The sequence below is a fragment of the Anolis sagrei genome, chromosome 8, assembly GCF_037176765.1.
Source record: "Anolis sagrei isolate rAnoSag1 chromosome 8, rAnoSag1.mat, whole genome shotgun sequence".
NCBI lineage: Eukaryota > Metazoa > Chordata > Lepidosauria > Squamata > Dactyloidae > Anolis > Anolis sagrei.
Genome location: NC_090028.1, coordinates 9,450,101 through 9,469,105, shown reverse-complemented (window position 1 = coordinate 9,469,105; position 19,005 = coordinate 9,450,101). Strand labels below are relative to the sequence as shown.

At 42.6% G+C, this 19,005-nt stretch overlaps 1 protein-coding gene across 2 annotated transcripts in view; it reads right to left on the bottom strand.

Moving 5' to 3' along the window:
* The window catches only part of ESRP2 (epithelial splicing regulatory protein 2), a 79,421-nt gene that overhangs the window by 60,142 nt on the left and 274 nt on the right, over positions 1–19,005 (bottom strand). For both annotated transcript variants that reach the window (XM_060787912.2, XM_067471021.1), the window contains exons 2-3: positions 18,730–18,895; positions 13,674–13,802 (exon numbers count right to left, since the gene is read on the bottom strand). In XM_060787912.2, coding sequence (XP_060643895.2) covers positions 13,674–13,802; positions 18,730–18,867 — 267 coding nt within the window. In that variant the 5' untranslated portion in view covers positions 18,868–18,895. The remainder of the gene's footprint in view (positions 1–13,673; positions 13,803–18,729; positions 18,896–19,005) is intronic.

Genomic DNA, 19,005 nt, shown 5'->3' with positions numbered 1-19,005 from the left:
AATCTCTTGGGAAGACAGGCGGACAAACGTCAGTGTGCTGGAAGAACGCTGACGTTTGAAGCGTTCTTCCAGCATTGAAGCCATGGTCCTCCATCATCAACTCCGCTGGACCGGCCACATTGTCCGGATGCCCGACCACCGTCTCCCAAAGCAGTTGCTCTACTCCAAACTTAAGAATGGGAAACGAAATGTTGGTGGGCAGGAAAAGAGATTGAAAGATGGGCTCAAAGTCAACCTTAAAAATTCTGTCATAGACACTGAGAACTGGGAAGCCCTGGCCCTTGAGCGCTCCAGCTGGAAGTCAGCTGTGACCAGCAGTGCTGCAGAATTTGAAGAGGCACGAATAAAGGGTGAAAGAGAGAAACGTGCCAAGAGGAAGGTGCGTCAAGCCAACCCCGACCGAGGCCACCTTCCACCTGGAAACCAATGTCCTCACTGTGGGAGAAGATGCAGATCAAGATACGGCTCCACAGTCACCTACGGACTCACCAGAACATTGATCTTGGAAGACTATCCTACTCGGCCAATGAGGGATCGCCTAAGTAAGTAATAAAGCAATATGGAATGCCAAGAAATTACCTTAAACATGCCCATACATTTCTAGTAAGTAAGTGGGAAGTCACCTTATGTGATAGTATATGCGTTAGGCCACATCTAATTGACAAATTGTTTGCAAAAGTATATGTTCACATGCTTCCGATGCAGAGGCACAGGCAGCTCCTTTAAAACTCTCAGTTGCCGGGCTGACTGCCATGCCGTCCCCCTCTCCGCTGCCCCTCCACCGCATTGCATTTCAAGGACACACTTTCCAGAGCAACGTGATCTTTAGCACTGGCTCCATCGATTGCCAAGCACAGTCCAGCCGTATTTACCCAACACTCTTGCCCTGTTTGTTGTGTGAAGCCGAACCAGCCTACAGAGCTGGAGAAAGGGGTGTGTGTACTTTTAATGTGTGTGTCAGGTAGGCATTAAAATGTATATAATCTCAACATTTGGTAACGTGATGGAGGGCAGACTGAATACAGGCAGTCCCCAAGTTACAAACAAACAGAACGGGGCTGAGACAACAGGAAGTGACCAAAATCTACCCCTTCCCTATGCAATCTAGAGTTTGCTTGTATACATATTTATATACCCATCTGAGGATGCCTGCTATAGATGCAGCTGAAATGTCAGGAGAGAATGCTTCTGGAACACAGCCATGCAGCCTGGAAAATATATACACATATCTATCTACGAGGGTTGAATGAAAAGTAATGCCTCCACCTTCGTTACTTGGGTTTGGATGGGAATATTTTAACAAATCAAATGCAGAAATAATCCTTAGAATGTGCTCTTTAACTACCACTATTCATTATTCCATGTAATCACCAGACAATTGGATACATTTCTGCCAACAATGAAAACGTTTTCTGAAGCCGTCATGGAAGAAATCGACATTGTTTCTGCAACCAGGACCTCACAGTTCTCTCATCCTGGGTACCCATCGTGCACAGATCTCCCGATAGCCACGGAAGGCAATAATGTGACCCACACATAATCACCAGACAATTGGATACATTTCTGCCAACGATGAAAACGTTTTCTGAAGCCTTCACAGAATAAGTCGACACTGTTTCCACAACCAGCATCTCACAGTTCTCTCATCCTGGGTACCCATCATGCACAGATATTCCGATAGCCAAGCAAATGTCTGACTCTGGGGATTGGAGTTCATCTCAATTTCTAAGCTGACGAACCGGCATTGTCCATAGGCGCCTCCGAAGTCATGTGGCCGGCATGACTGCATAGAGTGCACAGGAGTTCATCCTGCTCCCCTGGCCACATGACCTTGGAGACCTCTTCAATCGGCCGGCAACTACTTTACCTAATCCACTCACTCCATGAAAATAAGATGTAACCCTCAAGGCCACTTCACCAATGCAGTTGGAACTGAGAAAGCTGTCAAGCAAGGCTGCATCCTGGCCCCACTACTATTGAACTTCTACATGGACTCCATGGTGGATCATCTTCACAACATGGATTTCCACCCACCAAAAATTTTGGGAAGACATATTTCCACCTTACTTTATAATGATGATGCAGCACTACTCTCAAGAACACCTACTTGCCTTAAAAGAGAACTGAGAATACTAACACAATATAGCTTTCAGGATCAGATAGGACAGGGTTTTTCAACTTATTAGTATTTAAATGGGAAGTGTGGGCCTGCTTTTGGCTGATGAAATAGGATTGTTGTTGTATACTTTCAAATCATTTCAGACTTAGGTTGAACCTGAGCGAGGGCCAGGTCAATGACCTTGGAGGGCCGTATCTGGCCCACGGGCCTTAGTTTGAGGACCCCTGATTTATGAAGATGACGTAACACTACTCTCAAGAACACCTACTGGCCTACAAAGAGAACTGAGAGCAATAACACAATACCGCAAAGCAGATTCTGCTTAGCTTCCAAGATCAGATAGGACGTGATGCCTTTCGGGCATTTGAGCCTCAGCAATGTGAAGAAAATCAGCCGTTGACTTCGGAAAGGGTTGCAAAGGTCGGCTCAGTTCTCCATATGCACTGCACAGGGGCTGATGGGTTGCATTCTTTTTGCACCCAAATCAGATTTTCAAATCAGAATCCAGCTAAATCAGTATAATTCTCTCTCCCCACCTTTTTCTTTGCTGAGAGCCGTTCAGCAGTGGAACTCTCTGCCCCAGTGTGGTGGAGACTTCTTCTTTGGAAGCTTTTAAGCAGAGGCTGGATGGCCATTTGTCAGGGGTGATTTGAATGCAATATTCCTGCTTCTTGGCAGAACGGGGTTGGACTGGATGGCCCATGAGGTCTCTTCCAACTCTTTGATTCTATGATTCTATGACTCTATGAGAGAGACAGACAGGATTGCTCTTGTACTAGAATACAAACATTCTCCAAAAAGCTGCCCACCCGTCTTGTATTCGTCATCCCACAGTTGTCAGGATAATGCCTCCCTCCCTACAATTGTCACTGCAATTAAATCCAAATTGTTTGCAAGGCCATTAAGAGGTAGAAAGGAACACACCCTTTCCATCCAGACTGGGGCAGGAGGGAGGGAGGGAAGGAAGGGGGAGGCGAAAGCGACAGAACAGGTTTGCCTTGAAACCCAATTGCAACCTGCTCTTCTGGCCGGAGGGAATCTTGTGGCGAGGCCACTTCTTAAGCCTACCCTCTCTTGACTTTTCTAGCTGCTCCAAACCTCCCACACGATTTATGCTGATTGAGACAGCGCTGGGAAAAGGCGTTGCCTCTGTTCTTGGACGGCGAGCAGCATCGGCAGGACCAAACTTGAACCCACCGAGATCAAACCCAACCTCTGCTTTGAAACTGCTAAATCAGCATGACACCGCAGCATGCCCATTGACGTTTCACAAAGGAAATCCAAGGCCAAGCAACATCAGTCTGCTCAAGATGTTATTGATGGGGAAGGGCATAGAATCATAGAATTGGAAGAGATCTCATGGGCCATCCAGTCCAACCCCATTCTGCCAAGAAGCAGGAATACTGCATTCAAAGCACCCCTGACAGATGGCCATCCAGCCTCTTGTTTAAAAGCTTCCAAAAAAGGAGCCTCCACCCAGAGGTGGCCCTAGGTAATTTTCAGTGGTAAGCAAACAGTATTTTGCCCCCCCCCCCCCCCACCACAACCAATCACTGATATATATTTTCTGTTCATTTTGAGTTCTGTGTGCCATATTTGGTTCAGTTCCATCACTGGTGGAGTTCAGAATGCTCTTTGATTATAGGTGAGCTATACATCCCAGTAACTACAACTCGCATATGTCAAGGTCTATTTTCCCCCAAGAGCGCCTCAAGAGCGCCCCTCGGCAAAATCAACTATACTGCAAATGCTTACTTTGCATAATGGGTTGAGCCACCCCTGCCTCCACCACACTCCGTGGCAGAGAGTTCCACTGCTGAACAGCCCTCACAGTCAGGAAGTTATTTCTCATGTTCAGATGGAATCTCCTTTCTTATAGTTTGAAGCCATTGTTCCACATCCTAGTCTCCAGGGAAGCAGAAAACAAGCTTGCTCCCTCCTCCCTGTGATTTCCTCTCACATATTTATACATATCTCCTCTCAGCCTTATCTTCCTCCGGCTAAACATGCCCAGCTCTTTAAGCCACCCTTCATAGGGCTTGTTCTCCAGACCCTTGATCATTTTAGTCGCCCTCCTCTGGAAACATTCCAGCTTGTCAATATCTCTCTTCAATTGTGGTGCCCAGAATTGGACACAATATTCCAGGTGTGGTCTAACCAAAGCAGAATAGAGGGGTAGCATGACTTCGCTAGATCTAGACACTATGCTCCTATTGATGCAGGCCAAAATCCCATTGGCTTTTTTGCCGCCACATCACATTGTTTAACTTGTTGTCCACAAACTCCCAAATGTCAAATCTATTTTCCCTAAACCCCACCAGTGTTCACATTTGGGCATATTGAGTATTCGTGCCAAGTGTGGTCCAGATCCATCATTTGGTCCACAGAGCTCTCTGGATGTAGGTGAACTACAACTCCAAAACTCAAGGTCAATGCCCACCAAACCCTTGCAGTATTTTCTATTGGTCATGGGAGTTCTGCGTGCCAAATTTAGTTCAAGTCCATAATAGGTGGAGTTCAGAATGCTCTTTGATTGTAGGTGAACTATAAATCCCAGCAACCACAACTCTCAAATGACAAAATCAATCCTCCCCAAACCCCACCAGTATTCAAAATTGGGTGTATTGGGTACTTGTGCCCAATTTGGTCCAGTGAATGAAAATACATCCTGCATATCAGATATTTACATGACGATTCATAACGGTAGCAAAATTACAGTTGTGAAGTAGCAACGAAAATAATATTATGGTTGGGGGTCACCACAACTTAAGGAACTGTATTAAGGGGTCGCGGCATTACGAAGGTTGGGAAACACTGTCATAAACAGAGGGAATAATGTGATTGCCACTGCTCCTATTCTCCCTTTGCAGTTAGAAATACAGAAGGAAAGGGTTTGTTGAACAGAAGGCCAATGAGAATCCAGAATGCCATTTATGTTTCATTGTGTATTCGCAGGGCACACTCCCTCTTGCAATCGGAATACCTTTGAAGTGGTACAGGGAGTGGTAAATAAAGAGATAAAGGGGAAAGGTAGAATATGGCCCTCAAGAGATCGGGCACAGAGATGACTTCTATGAGACACGCATGGAAAAACAGGAATGCCTTGCAGCCCGCAGACAGATTTCCCGCTGCCCGACTTCACAGACCCTAAATTGTATTTGGAACTGCAAACTAAAAGTGGACTTCAACAAATACAAAGCAAGCCATAACTCTGCTATTAGAGGAAGATTTCCTTTGATCTTCAAAGACTCCTCTTAACAAAAAAAATACAAAAGAAAGATAACACAAAACTAGCCCCACAATCCACTGGCTTCACAATCAACCATGAGCAAAGGGAACAAAGATTAAGACGAAGCTCAATGCAACCAGCCTTTACACACATTGTATGTATTTGCCTCAAGCAGGACAAAGTGAGGTCTCCCAGCATCAGGCTGTAAATATGGAAAGCAGGATACTGGTCTAGGAAGACCTTTGCTTTCATCCTGTACTTGTATGTCAGTGTTTCTCAACCTGGGGAGTCAGGACCTCGGGGGGGGGGGGTCACAAGGGGGTGTCAGCGGTGTCATCAGAAAACATCAGAAAACACTGTATTTTCTGTATTGTCGAAGGCTTTCACGGCCGGAATGACTGGGTTGTTGTAGGTTTCTTCAGGCTATATGGCCATGTTCTAGAGGCATTCTCTCCTGATGTTTCACCTGCATCTATGGCAAGCATCCTCAGAGGTAGTGAGGATGCCTCATGATCTCTGAGAATGCTTGCCATAGATGCAAGCAAAACGTCAGGAGAGAATGCCTCTAGAACATGGCCATATAGCCTGAAAAAACCTACAACAACCCACTGTATTTTCTGTTGGTCATGGGGGGGGGGGGTTCTGTGTGGGAAGTTTAGCCCAATTCTATTGCTGGTGATGTTCAGAATGCTCTTTGATTCTAGGTGAACTATAAATCCCAGTAACTACAACTCCCAAATGCCTAGGTCTATTTCCCCGAAACCATTCTAGTGTTCACATTTGGGCATATTGAGTATTTGTGCCAAGTTTGATCCAGATCCATCATTGTTTGAGTCCACAGTGCACTGTGGATGTAGGTGAACTACAACTCCAAAACTGAAGCTCAATGTCCACCAAACCCAGTATTTTCTGATGGTCATGGGAGTTCTGTGTGCCAAATTCGGTTCGATTCTATTGTTGGTGGAGTTCAGAATGCTCTTTGATTGTAAGTAAACGATAAATCCCAGCAACTACAACTCCAAAATATCAAGGTCTATTTCCCGCAAACTCCACCAGAATTCACATTTGGGCATATTGAGGATTCATGCCAAGTTTGATCCATCAGATCCATCATTGTTTGAGTCCTCAGTGTTCGCTAGATGTAGGTGAACTACAACTCCAAAACTCAATGTCAATACCCACCAAACCCTTCCAGTATTTTCTGTTGGTCATGGGAGTTTTGTGTGCCAAATTTAGTTCGATTCTATTGTTGGTGGAGTTCAGAATGCTCTTTGACTGTAGGTGAACTATAAATCCCAGCAACTACAACTCCCAAATATCAAGGTCTGTTTTCCCCAAATTTCACCAGTGTTCACAATTGGGGATATTGAGTATTTGTGCCAAGTTTGATCCAGATCCATCGTTGTTTGAGTCCACAGTGCTCTCTGGGTGTAGGTGAACTACAACTTCTAAACTCAAGGTCAATGCCCACCAAACCCTTCCAGTAATTTCTGTTGGACATGGGAGTTGTGTGTACCAAGTTTGGTTCAATTCCATCACTGGTGGAGTTCAGAAAGCTCTTTGATTGTAGGTGAACTACAAATGACAAATGACAAAATCAACCCCCCCCCCCAACCCCACCAATATTCCAATTTGAGCGTATTAGTATTTGTGCCCAATTTGGTCCAGTGAACGAAAATACATTCTGTATACCAGATATTTACATTACGATTCATAACAGTAGGAAAATTACAGTTATGAAGTAGCAACACAAATAATGTTACGGTTGGGGGTCAATGCAACATGATAAATTGGATTAAGGGGTTATGGCATTAGGAAGTTTGAGAAATCCTGTTCTATGTTATGAAAGGTTGCCACCCCAAAATCTTTCAAAGGGTGCTTCTTGCAACTGAATGTTGAAGACTTCCAAAGTCTTCTCTTTAGATTTTGCTGTGGTTCATAACCATTATATCCGCTGCCTCATCTCCCAGTTTAATTTAAGAAGACTCAGAGAGCCCTAGATTTGCTTGAACCTCCATTCTATAGAGTTCAAGAACACACATTCCGATTCCCTGTCTATGACAACTGGTTTTTCAAGTGTCTTTCCAATAAGAGCACACTCCTCTTTGGCTCTTAATGGACATGGAAGACAAGCAGGTGGGTGTGATGCTGAGGCAGCAATCTTTGGAATGAGAACTGTAATGTAACAAGTGTGTTGTCATTTGAAAATTATTAAAGGGCAAGTCACTCCAGAAATCAGAGAGTTTTGGTTCTGACCAGATCCTGCCACCTGCATGGCCTGGAAAGAATTTTCCCCAAAGGCAGAACTTCTCAACACCTTTGTTGCCTCAGTCTTCTCCCAAAAGGAAATCAATATTCAACCTGAATTATATGGAGTGGACGGGGCAACAAAGGAAATGCAAACCAAAACAGGTAAAGAAGTATTTGAGGAATAACTGGCTACTCTAAATGTTTTCACGTGTTCAACCTGAGTAATATTGAGTAGATGAGGTAGCAAAGGAAAAGGCAAACCAAAACAGGTAAAGAAGTATTCAAGGAATACTTGGTTACTCTAAATGTTTTCAAGTGTTCAGTGTGAGTAATATGGAGTGGACAAGGTAGCAAAGAGAAAGGCAAACAAAACAAGTAAACAAGTACTCAAGACTACTCTAAATGCATTCAAGTTTTCAACTCCTCAAAGGAAAGCAATGTTCAGCCTGTGAAATATAAAGTGGAGGAGGCAGCAAAGGGAAAGGTAAACCAAAATAGGTAAAGTAGTAGTCACGGAATACCTGGCTACTCTAAATCCATTCAGGAAATAGGTATTTGACCTGAGTAATATGGAGTGAACGAGGCAGCAAAGGAAAAGGCAAACCAACATAGTGAAAGAAGAACTCAAGGAATACCTGGCTACTTTAAATGCATTTACGTTTTCAACTCTCAAAAAGAAATCAGTGTTCAATGTTAGCAATATGGAGTAGATGAGGCAGCAAAGGGGAAGGCAACCAAAATAAGTAAAGAAGTAGTCAAGGAATACCTGGCTACTCTAAAGGCATCCAAGTTTTCAACTACCCAAAAGGCAATCAGTGTTCAGCTTGAGTAATATGGAGTGGAGGAAGCAGCAAAGGGAAGGGCAAATCAAAATAGGTAAATAAATAGTCAAGGAATACCTGGCTACTCTAAATGCATTCAAGTTTTCAACTCCCAAAAGGAGATCAATGTTCAACTTGAGCAATATGGAGTAGACGAGACAACAAAGGGGAAGGCAAACCAAAATAGGTAAAAAAGTAGTCAAGGAATACCTGGCTACTCTAAATGCATTCAAGTTTTCAACTCCCAAAAGGAAATCAGTGTTCCACCTGAGTAATATGGAGAGTAGGAGGCAGCAAAAGGAAAGGCAAAACAAAACAGGTAAAGAAGTAGTTAAGGAATACCTGGGTATTCTAAATGCATTCAAGTTTTCAATTCTCAAAAGGAAATTTGTGTTCAACCTGAGTAATATGGAGAAAATGAGGCAGCAAAGGGAAAGGCAAACCAAAATAGGTAAAGTAGTAGTCAAGGAATACCTGGTTACTCTAAATGCATTCAAGTTTTCAACTCCCAAAAGGAAATCCGTATTCAGCCTGAGTAATAGAGAATGGACGAGGCAGCAAAGGGAAAGGAAAACCAAAATAGTTAGTTAAGGAATTCCTGGCTACTCTATAATGCATTCGAGTTTTCAACTCCCCAAAGGAAATCAGTGTTTAACCTGAGAAATATGAAGTGGACAAGACAAAAATGATGTAAACAAAATAGGTAAAGAAGTTGTCAAGGAATATCTGACTACTCTAAATGCATTCAAGTTTTCAACTCCCAAAAGGAAATCAGTGTTCCACTTGAGTAATATGGAGTGGAGGAGGCAGCAAAAAGAAAGGCAAACCAAAATAGGTAAATAAATAGTCAAGGAATACCTGGCTATTCTAAATGCATTCAAGTTTTCAACTCCCCAAAGGAAATTAGTGTTCAACCTGAGTAATATGGAGTGGACGAGGCAGCAAAGAGAAAGGCAAACCAAAATAGGTCAAGAAGTAGTCAAGGAATACCTGGTTACTCTAAATACATTCAAGTTTTCAATTCCTAAAAGGAAATCAGTGTACAACCTGAGTAATATGGAGTGGACAAAGCAGCAAAGGGAAAAGCAAATCAAAATAGGTAAAGCAGTAGCCAAGGAATATCTGGTTACGCTAAATACATTCAAGTTTTCAACTCCAAAAAAGGAAATCAGTGCTCAACCTGAGTAATATGGAGTGGACGAGGCAGCAAAGGGAAAGTTAAACCAAAATAGGTAAATAAGTAGTCAAGGAATACCTAGTTACATTAAATACATTCAAGTTTTCAACTCCCAAAAGGAAATCGGTGTTCAACCTGAGTAATATGGAGTGGACGAGGCAGCAAAGGGAAAGGCAAACCAAAATAGGTTAAGAAGTAGTCAAGGCTACTCTAAATGCATTCAGGTTTTCAACTCCCAAAAGGAAATCAGTGTTCAGCCTGTAAAATATGGAGTGGAGGAGGCAGCAAAGGGAAAGGTAAACCAAAATAGGTAAAGTAGTAGTCAAGGAATACCTAGTTATGCTAAATACATCCAAGTTTTCAACTCCCCAAAGGAAATTAGTGTTCAACCTGAGTAATATGGAGTGGACGAGGCAGCAAAGGGAAAGGCAAACCAAAATAGGTAAAGAAGTAGTCAAGGAATACCTGGCTACTCTAAAGGCATCCACATTTTCATCTCCCCAAAAGAAATCAGCATTCAACCTGAGTAGTATGGAGTGGAGGAGGCAGCAAAGGGAAAGGCAAACCAAAATAGGTAAAGAAGTAGTCAAGGAATATCTGGTAACTCTAAATACATTCAAGTTTTCAACTCCCAAAAGGAAATCAGTGTTCAACCTGAGTGATATGGAGTGGACGAGGCAGCAAAGGAAAAGGCAAACCAAAATAGAAGTAGTCATGGCTACTCTAAATGTATTCAGGTTTTCAACTCCCAAAAGGAAATCAGTGTTCAGCCTGTAAAATATGGAGTGGAGGAGGCAGCTCAAGGGAAAGATAAACCAAAATAGGTAACGAAGTAGTCAAGGAATACCTGGCTACTCTAAATGCATTCAAGTTTTCAATTCCCAGAATTTCTAACCATTTGGCAAGCTGTGAGGTTGTGCACCAGTAGTTTTAAGTCTCAAGACCACCATAATAATGGGAGAAGACCATCTTCTCACCTGAGAGCACAAAGACACTATAAGCAAGCTTCAGCTTTAGCATTTAGCTCCAAATCCTTGTGCGGCCTCCTCCATTTTGCCAAGATGTCTCCGCCACACCCAGACAAAGGTAGCGTGCTCCTTTCACATGTGCCATACCATTTAATAAAGCTCACTGAATGTAATTATGGTGTGTCACTGCAGGAAAAAAGAAGGCGAAGAGCAAAGAGTGTACTTAACTAAGCTCTTCCAGGTGGTTGCAAAATGTAAGGCAAGAACGAACTTGCAACTTCCAACATTAGTCTCAAAGCTGTTTCTAAACTCCTGCAGAAAAAGGGGGAAAGGCAGCTTCCCAGCTGTAACAGGTCTGGCATGAGATCTAACTGGGGTGGGGTAGAAGAGAGGTACCACACCTATTGACTCTTATTGCGGGGGAACATTTCTTTCCTAGAGGAGGGTGTGTTCCCAAATTAGGACGAAGCATTATTCAATCCAGACTGAAAGGAGAGCAATGCCCAGGCACATGGCACATGGCGGCTACTTGCCGGATATGAGCCCCATCACCAAAAGTGGAGACACTCTCGAACCTGTTTTACCACCTGAGCAAGTTTCTCCCACTAACTTTCACAGTAATTCAGAAAAATATGAAGAACCAGTTTCAGGAATCCCGCAAAGCCAGACAATTGGTATTTTTCCATCTGACTTCAAACTGCTCTTTAACAACAAAAATGGGTAAAAAGTACGAGTCAGACTCGTATTGCGTGTTATTAAAACTGAACAAACTTTCCACCCCAACAGCCAAATATGGGAAGGATTCTATACGTCATACATTTGTTTGGAGACTCAATAAAGGCTGTCCATAGAATTGTAATTGTTTGGGGGGTGCAAACAATTGTTTGGGGGGTGCAAAGGTAGAGAAGATCGGGATATTAAAGTTTTAACTAATAATGACTACGGAATCTGAGCTTCCTAATGCCGTGACCCATTAATACAGTTCTTCAAGTTGTGGTGATCCCCAACCATAACATTATTTTAGTTGCTACTTCATAACTATAATTTTGCTACTGTTATGAATCGTCATGTAAATATCTGATATGCAGGATGGATTTTCATTCACTGGACCAAATCTGCCACAAATACCCAATACACCCAAATTTGAATACTGGTTGGGTTGTGCGGGGATTGATTTTGTCATTTGGGAGTTGCAGTTGCTGGGATTTATAGTTCACATAGTATCAAAGAACTCCACTAACAATAGAATTGAACCAAATTTGGCACACAGAGCTCCCATGACCAACAGAAAATACTGGAAGGGTTTGGTGGGTATTGACTTTGAGTTTTGGACCACATTTGGCACAAGTATCTGATACACCCAAATTTCAATACTGGTGGGGTTGATTTTGTCGTTTGGGAGTTGTCGTTGCTGGAATTTATAGTCAACCTATAATCAAAGAGCATTCTGAACTCCAATGATGGAATGGAACCAAAGTTGGCAAACAAAACTCCTGTGACCACCAAAAATTACTGGAAGGGTTTGGTGGGCATTGACCTTGAGTTTTGGAGTTGTAGTTCACCAACATGCAGAGAGCACTGTGGACTCAAACAATGATGGATCTGATGGACCAAACTTGGCACGAGTCCTCAATATGCCCAAATGTGAACACTGGTGGAGTTTGGGGAAAATAGATCTTGACATTTGGGAGTTGTAGTTGCTGGGATTTATAGTTCCCCTACAATAAAGAGCATTCTGAACCCCACCAACTATATAATTTGGCCAAACTTCCCACACAGAACCGCCATGACCAACAGAAAATACTGTGTTTTCTGATGGTCTTTGGCGACCCCTCTGACACCCCCTAGATTGATAAAGACTGTTTTAAGAAGATAGTAAAAATAGTATGTTTTGGACTTCAGTAAGATGTAGAAATCCATGTTGTGAAGATGATCCACCATGGAATTCACGTAGAAGTTAAATAGTAGTGGGGCCAGGATGCAGCCTTGCTTGACCAGCAGAAAATACTGGCAAGGTCTGGTGGGAAATGACCTTGGGTTTGGGAGTTGTAGTTCACCTACATCCAGAGAGCACTGTGGACTCAAACAATAATGGATCTGGACCAAACTTGGCACGAATACTCAATATACCCAAATGTGAACACTGGTGGAGTTTGGTCCAGTGAATGAAAATACATCCTGTCGATCAGATATTTACATTATGATTCGTGATGGTCGCAAAATCAGTTATGAAGTAGCAATGAAAATGTTATGGTTGGGGTCACCACAACATGAGGAACTGTATTAAGGGGTTGCAGCATCAGGAAGGTTGAGAATCACTTTCCTAAATGGTTCGGGCCCAGACTATTTGCAGAATTGCATCTCCGTATACAAACTGGCTTGAGCATTGCGATCTGTGGAGGAGGCCCTACTCTCAGTCCCACCCCCGTCTCAAGCTCAGTTGGGAACAAGGGAGGGGTCTTCTCCGTGGTTGCTCCATACCTCTGGAACTACGAAGGTTGAGAACCACTGATCTAAGGAATGGGAGAGGACAGCTGTGGTTGTCCAAACCTTATCAAGACATTCTGGTCCTTGAGACAGAGACAGTATCCGTAATGAAAACGTAAACAAAGGTGACCTAGAATGTGTTTATACCAGGCATGGGCAAACTTCGGCCCTCCAGGTGTTTTGGACTTCAACTCCCACAATTCCTAACAGCCGGTAGGCTGTTAGGAATTGTGGGAGTTGAAGTCCAAAACACCTGGAGGGCCGAAGTTTGCCCATGCCTGGTCTACACTGTAGAATTAATACACTTTGATACCACTTACATTGTCACGTCTCAATGGAAACCTGAGGTTAAAGCACTTATCAAAACTCCAACTCCATAGCATTGAGCCTTGGCAGTCAAAGTGGTATCAAACTGCATTAACTCTACATTGTAGATGGTACTTTTGAAGTCACCGAAGGTGGGCGACAGCTGGAAATGTGTCTCCATGTGGCAGAGAAAGCACAGCAGGTCTTTGTGGAGGGCGAGCCTCGCTTGCCAAAGGGTTCCAAAGCGAAAGTCAAAAGCGCAGTCTAGTGTTTGCCTTCTTGCATCAGCCCCACGTTAACCCTCCGCTGCCCTCACCTGCAACAGCACTCGGTCCAGGGGCTCGGCTTTGCTCAGGCCTTCGGGGGTTAATCCGGTGACCTCCTGGCATTGGTCGTCCAGCTCCAAGTTGTCCGCTTTGACCAGGCATTTGTGCAGGGTCCCTACCTGAAAATGTTTAACAAAGCGGGAGGAGGTGGGAAAGGGACGGGAGCAGAGCAGGGAGAAGGAAAAGTCAATACAACTAGGAGTTGGAAACAATGCAAAGGCTTGCGTTGCTGGTTTTTAAGTGACTGCAATATACAACCCTTACTTTGAAAAATACACATTTAGCAATTTGACAAAGCCCAGGATCTCCTGCCATTCAAAGGGTGACCCATCTAGTATGTTTATATGGAAGGAAGAGAAACTATAGGCTTCAAAACAACTCCTGCCATGCAAAGGTAACCTAGCTAGTATGTTTATATGGAAGGAGAAGAAATATGGGGTTGACTATGAGTACAACTTCCATCATTCCCAAACAATTGCTATGGCTGATGGGAACCAAAGTCAACGCAATCCTCATTTGGAGTAGCAACAGGTTCCTTATCTTAGTTTTAGCTAAACCTTAATGAGAAAGAGGCCCCATGTACACTGCCATATAATGCATTATATGGTCTACACCAGGTATGGGCAAACTTGGACCCTCCAAGCATTTTGGGACTTCAGCTCCCACAATTCCTGATAGACTCAGGCCCTTTCCTTTCCCCCCTCAGCCTCTTAAGCCCATATACAATGCCATATTTACACTCAGCCCATGTACACTGCCATATAATTACTCAGCCCATGTACACTGCCATATAATGTATTATATGGGCTACACCAGGTATGGGCAAACTTGGACACTTCAAACATTTTGGAGTTCAGCTCCCACAATTCCTAACAGCCTCAGGCCCTTTCCTTTTCCCCCTCAGCCACTTAAGCCCATGTGCACTGCCATATGTACACTCAGTCCATGTACACTGCCATATAATGCATTATATGGTCTACACCAAGCATGGCAAACTTCGACCCTCCCTTCAGGTGTTTTGGACTTCAGCTCCCACAATTCCTAACAGCTTCAGGCCCCTTCCTTTCCCCCCTCAGTTGCTTAAGCCCATGTGCACTGTCATATGTACACTCAGCCCATGTACACTGCCATATAATGCATTATATGGTCTACACTAGGCATGGGCAAACTTGGACCCTCTAAGCATTTTGGACTTCAGCTCCCACAATTCCTGACAGCCTCAGGCCCTTTCCTTTCCCTCCTCAGCAGCTTAAGCCAATGTACACTGCCATATGTACACTCAGCCCATGTACATTGTCATATGTACACTCAGCCCATGTACACTGCCATACGTACACTGCCATATGTACACTCAGCCCATGTACACTGCCATATAATTCATTATATGGTCTATACCAGGCATGGGCAAACTTGGATCCTCAAGCGTTTTGGACTTCAGCTCCCACAATTCCCGACAGCCTCAGGCCCGCTCCTTTTCCCCCTCAGCCTCTTAAGCCCATGTACAATACCATATGTACGCTCAGTCCATGTACACTGCCATATAATGTATTATATGGTCTATACCAGGCATAGGCAAACTTCAGCCCTCCCTTCAGGTGTTTTGGACTTCCGCTCCCACAATTCCTAACAGCCCCAGGCCCTTTCCTTTACTTTCTCAGCCGCTTAAGCCTGAGACTTAGGAATTATGGGAGCTGAAGTCCAAAACATTTAAGAGGACTGAAGTTTGCCATGCCTGGTCTACACTGGTCCATATAATGCTGTTCATTGTGGTAAACAGCCTTACATGGGTCTATGATGATCATATAATGCAGTTGCAGCTGGGTTTTGTGATGAGGCAGAAGTCCTGTCTACACTGCCATATAATCCAGATTATCTAATAATGGCTTGCTGTGAGTTTTCTGGGCTGTATGGCCATGTTCCATACATGTTCCATCTCAGTCACAGTGGTCAATGCCATGGAGAATGGAACTTGTAGTCTGAAGACATCTGGACAAACAAAAAGTGCAATTTTGGATTGAACCAAAAGTTTGGTCCAACTTTTTGTTCATGTGAGTGTTCATGCTGACGGAAAGTACATAAACAGGACTGCAAGTGCATCCTCTATGGACATTTTCCAGCATCCGATACATGCAAGCACATAGAATGCGATATGGAGGTATCGTAGTATCGATGGTCCCATCCACCATAAATTTATCCAATCCAACAAAACTAGAAATATGTGGCTACCAAAAGGATGGGCATAACACTCTCTGTGTTGTCGAAGGCTTTCATGGCTGGAATCACTGGGTTGCTGTTAATTGTTTGGGCTGTATGGCCATGTTCCAGAAGCATTATCTCCTGACACACAGCCCTCTATCCCAAAATATCAAGGCAGAAAACCCCACAATATCTGCTTTGAACTGGGTTATCTGAGTCCACACTCAGAAAATGTGGGATTTTGTGCCTTTTTTATATTATTAGAATTATTATAATATAATAATGTAATCTATATAAATAAAAATGTAATGTTCGTTTGCGGGATTAACAGAACTCAAAAACCACTGGACGAATTGACACCAAATTTGGACACAAGACACCTAACAACCCAATGTATGTCCTTCACTCAAAAAATTGATTTTTTGTCATTTAGGAGTTGTAGTTGCTGGGATTTATAGTTCACCTACAATCAAAGAGCATTCTGAACCCCACCAATGATGGAATTGAACTAAACTTGGCACACAGTTCTCCCATGACCAAGAGAAAGTACTGGAAGGGTTTGGTGGGCAGTGTCCTTTGGTTTTGAGTTTTGGACTTGTAGTTCACCTACATCCAGAGATCACTGTGGACTCAAACGGGTGGATCTGGACCAAACTCTACACGAATACTCAATATGCCCAAATGTGAACACTGGTGGAGTTTGGGAAAAATAGAATCTTGACATTTGGGAGTTGTAGTTGCTGGGATTTATAGTTCACCTACAATCAAACATCATTCTGAACCCCACCAACAATACAATTGGGCCAAACCTCCCACACAGAACCTCCATGTGGGCCACAGCAATGCATGGCAGAGGACGGCTAGTACAATATAATACTACTACTAATAATACAATATTATAATTATATATTTTATATTACATGTAATATTACTAATAATATGACAATATAACGATGTAGTACAATATAGTAATACATAATACTGATATTGTACTATGCTAATAATTTAATATATTTTATGTATGTATGTATATATATATATAGAGAGAGAGAGAGTAAGGCGATCTGAGTCCCCTTCAGGATGAGAAGGGCGGCATATAAATGTCGTAAATAAAGAAAGAAAGAAATATTCTGGGATATTTGCCATGTATGTGTACAATCTGTCCTGAGTCCCCTTCGGGGTGAGAAGGGCGGCAAATAAATGTCGTAAATAAATAAATAAATATTCTGGTATATTTGCCATGTAGGTGTATTGTGATCCACCCTGAGTCCCCTTCAGGGTGAGAAGGGTGGCATATAAATGTTGTAAATAAATAAATAAATAAATAAAATATTCTAGGATATTTGCCATGCATGTGTACTGTGATCTGCCCTGAGTCCCCTTCGGGATGAGAAGGGTGGAATATAAAGAAATTATTGTTATTATTATTATTGTTATTGACACAAAAGCACAGTATGTCACAGCAAACGAGATCGATATGTTGGATTTTGTATCACAAAATCACAAGTCGAACACTTCCCAAGCATCTAGGACTTTGTGATGTATTTTCGAATGATGCGCGCAGATCCAAGTCAGGTGGCTTTTTGCAGTTGACAGATCATGATTTTGTCGATGTTTATTGTTTCCAATAAACAATAATATGTATTATTAATAATATTAATATTATTAATATTTATTAATATTTATTGTTGTTATTTATAATATTTATTATTGTTGGAGTTTGTGTTGTTGTTGTTGTTGTTGTTATTATTATTATTATTAGGCTGTGTGGAAGGGCCCTATGAGAGAACGCTTCTGGAACATGGCTATACAGCCTGGAAAACTCACAGCAACCCAGTGATACCTGCCACGAAAGCCTTCGACAATGCAATAATAATAATATTTGTGTAGCACCCAAAAATGAGTCTGACGTTCAGACAGTGATGAGTCAAACGGGCATTTTTGAGTCCTCAGAACAGTCTTGATACAACTTTTGAAAAGTTTTAAAACTTTCCAAAGACATATAAAGCAAGGCCAAAATCTGATGATGACGAAATCATTCTTTTCCGTAATTCCAATCTATCTGTTTTGAGAACAATTTTGAAGTCCAATCTCCTCAACTTTTGAAAAGTTTTAAAACTTTCCAAAGACATATAAAGCAAGGCCAGAATCTGATAATGACAAAATCACTCTTTTCCGTAATTCCAATCTATCTGTTTTGAGAACAAAATTGAAGTCCCAACTTTTGAAAAGTTTTAAAACTTCCAAAATCCATATGAAGAGAGGCCAAAATCGGAGAATGACGAAGACACAATTTTCTGTCGTTACGATATATATGTTTTGAGAAAAAAATTGAAGTCCAATCTCCCAACTTTTGAAAAGTTTTAAAACTTTCCAAAGACATATAAAGCAAGGCCAGAATCTGATGACGACGAAACCACTCTTTTCCATAATTCCAATATCTGTTTTGAGAACAATTTTGAAGTCCCAACTTTTGAAAAGTTTTAAAACTTCCAAAATCCACACGAAGCGAGGCCAAAAACGGAGAACGACGAAGTTACTCTTTTCCGTCGTTACGATATATCTGTTTTGAGAACAATTTTGAAGTTTAAAACCCTAAAAATAGTAATATAAGAGCAGGAAAGGGCTACGTATTTGGCTCAAGCAGCTTACTTTCTCCCTCCGCGACATGATTCTGGGAGGAAAGTCCAAGAGAAAAAAGAGACCCCACATGGATTCGGATACGAAAGATCTCCAATTTTCCCCAAATATTATAAGAAAGGGAGGGAAATAAAGAGAAAGAAGGGGACGTGGATTGGGATACGGATTATAATTCGGAAAGGGGGGAAAAAAGAGGGTGGGAAGCCATACCTTCTTGCTGTGTAGGTCCACAACTTGCCACACCAAGAGAATTAGTTCCCGCTCATCGGACCCCAGTTTAGCCCCCAATGCACCAGCGGTTGCCCCATACAAGACCACCAGAGCCTCACTGTGCGGAGAAGCCGTCATGGCCACAGAAGGAGGGAGGGAAGAACAGCTAAAAAGCAGAGATGTTTACATATATATGTATCAAACACATCATAAAATGCAACAAGAGGAGAAAGAGAAGCATATACAACAAACCCAACCAACACAAACTCCAACCTC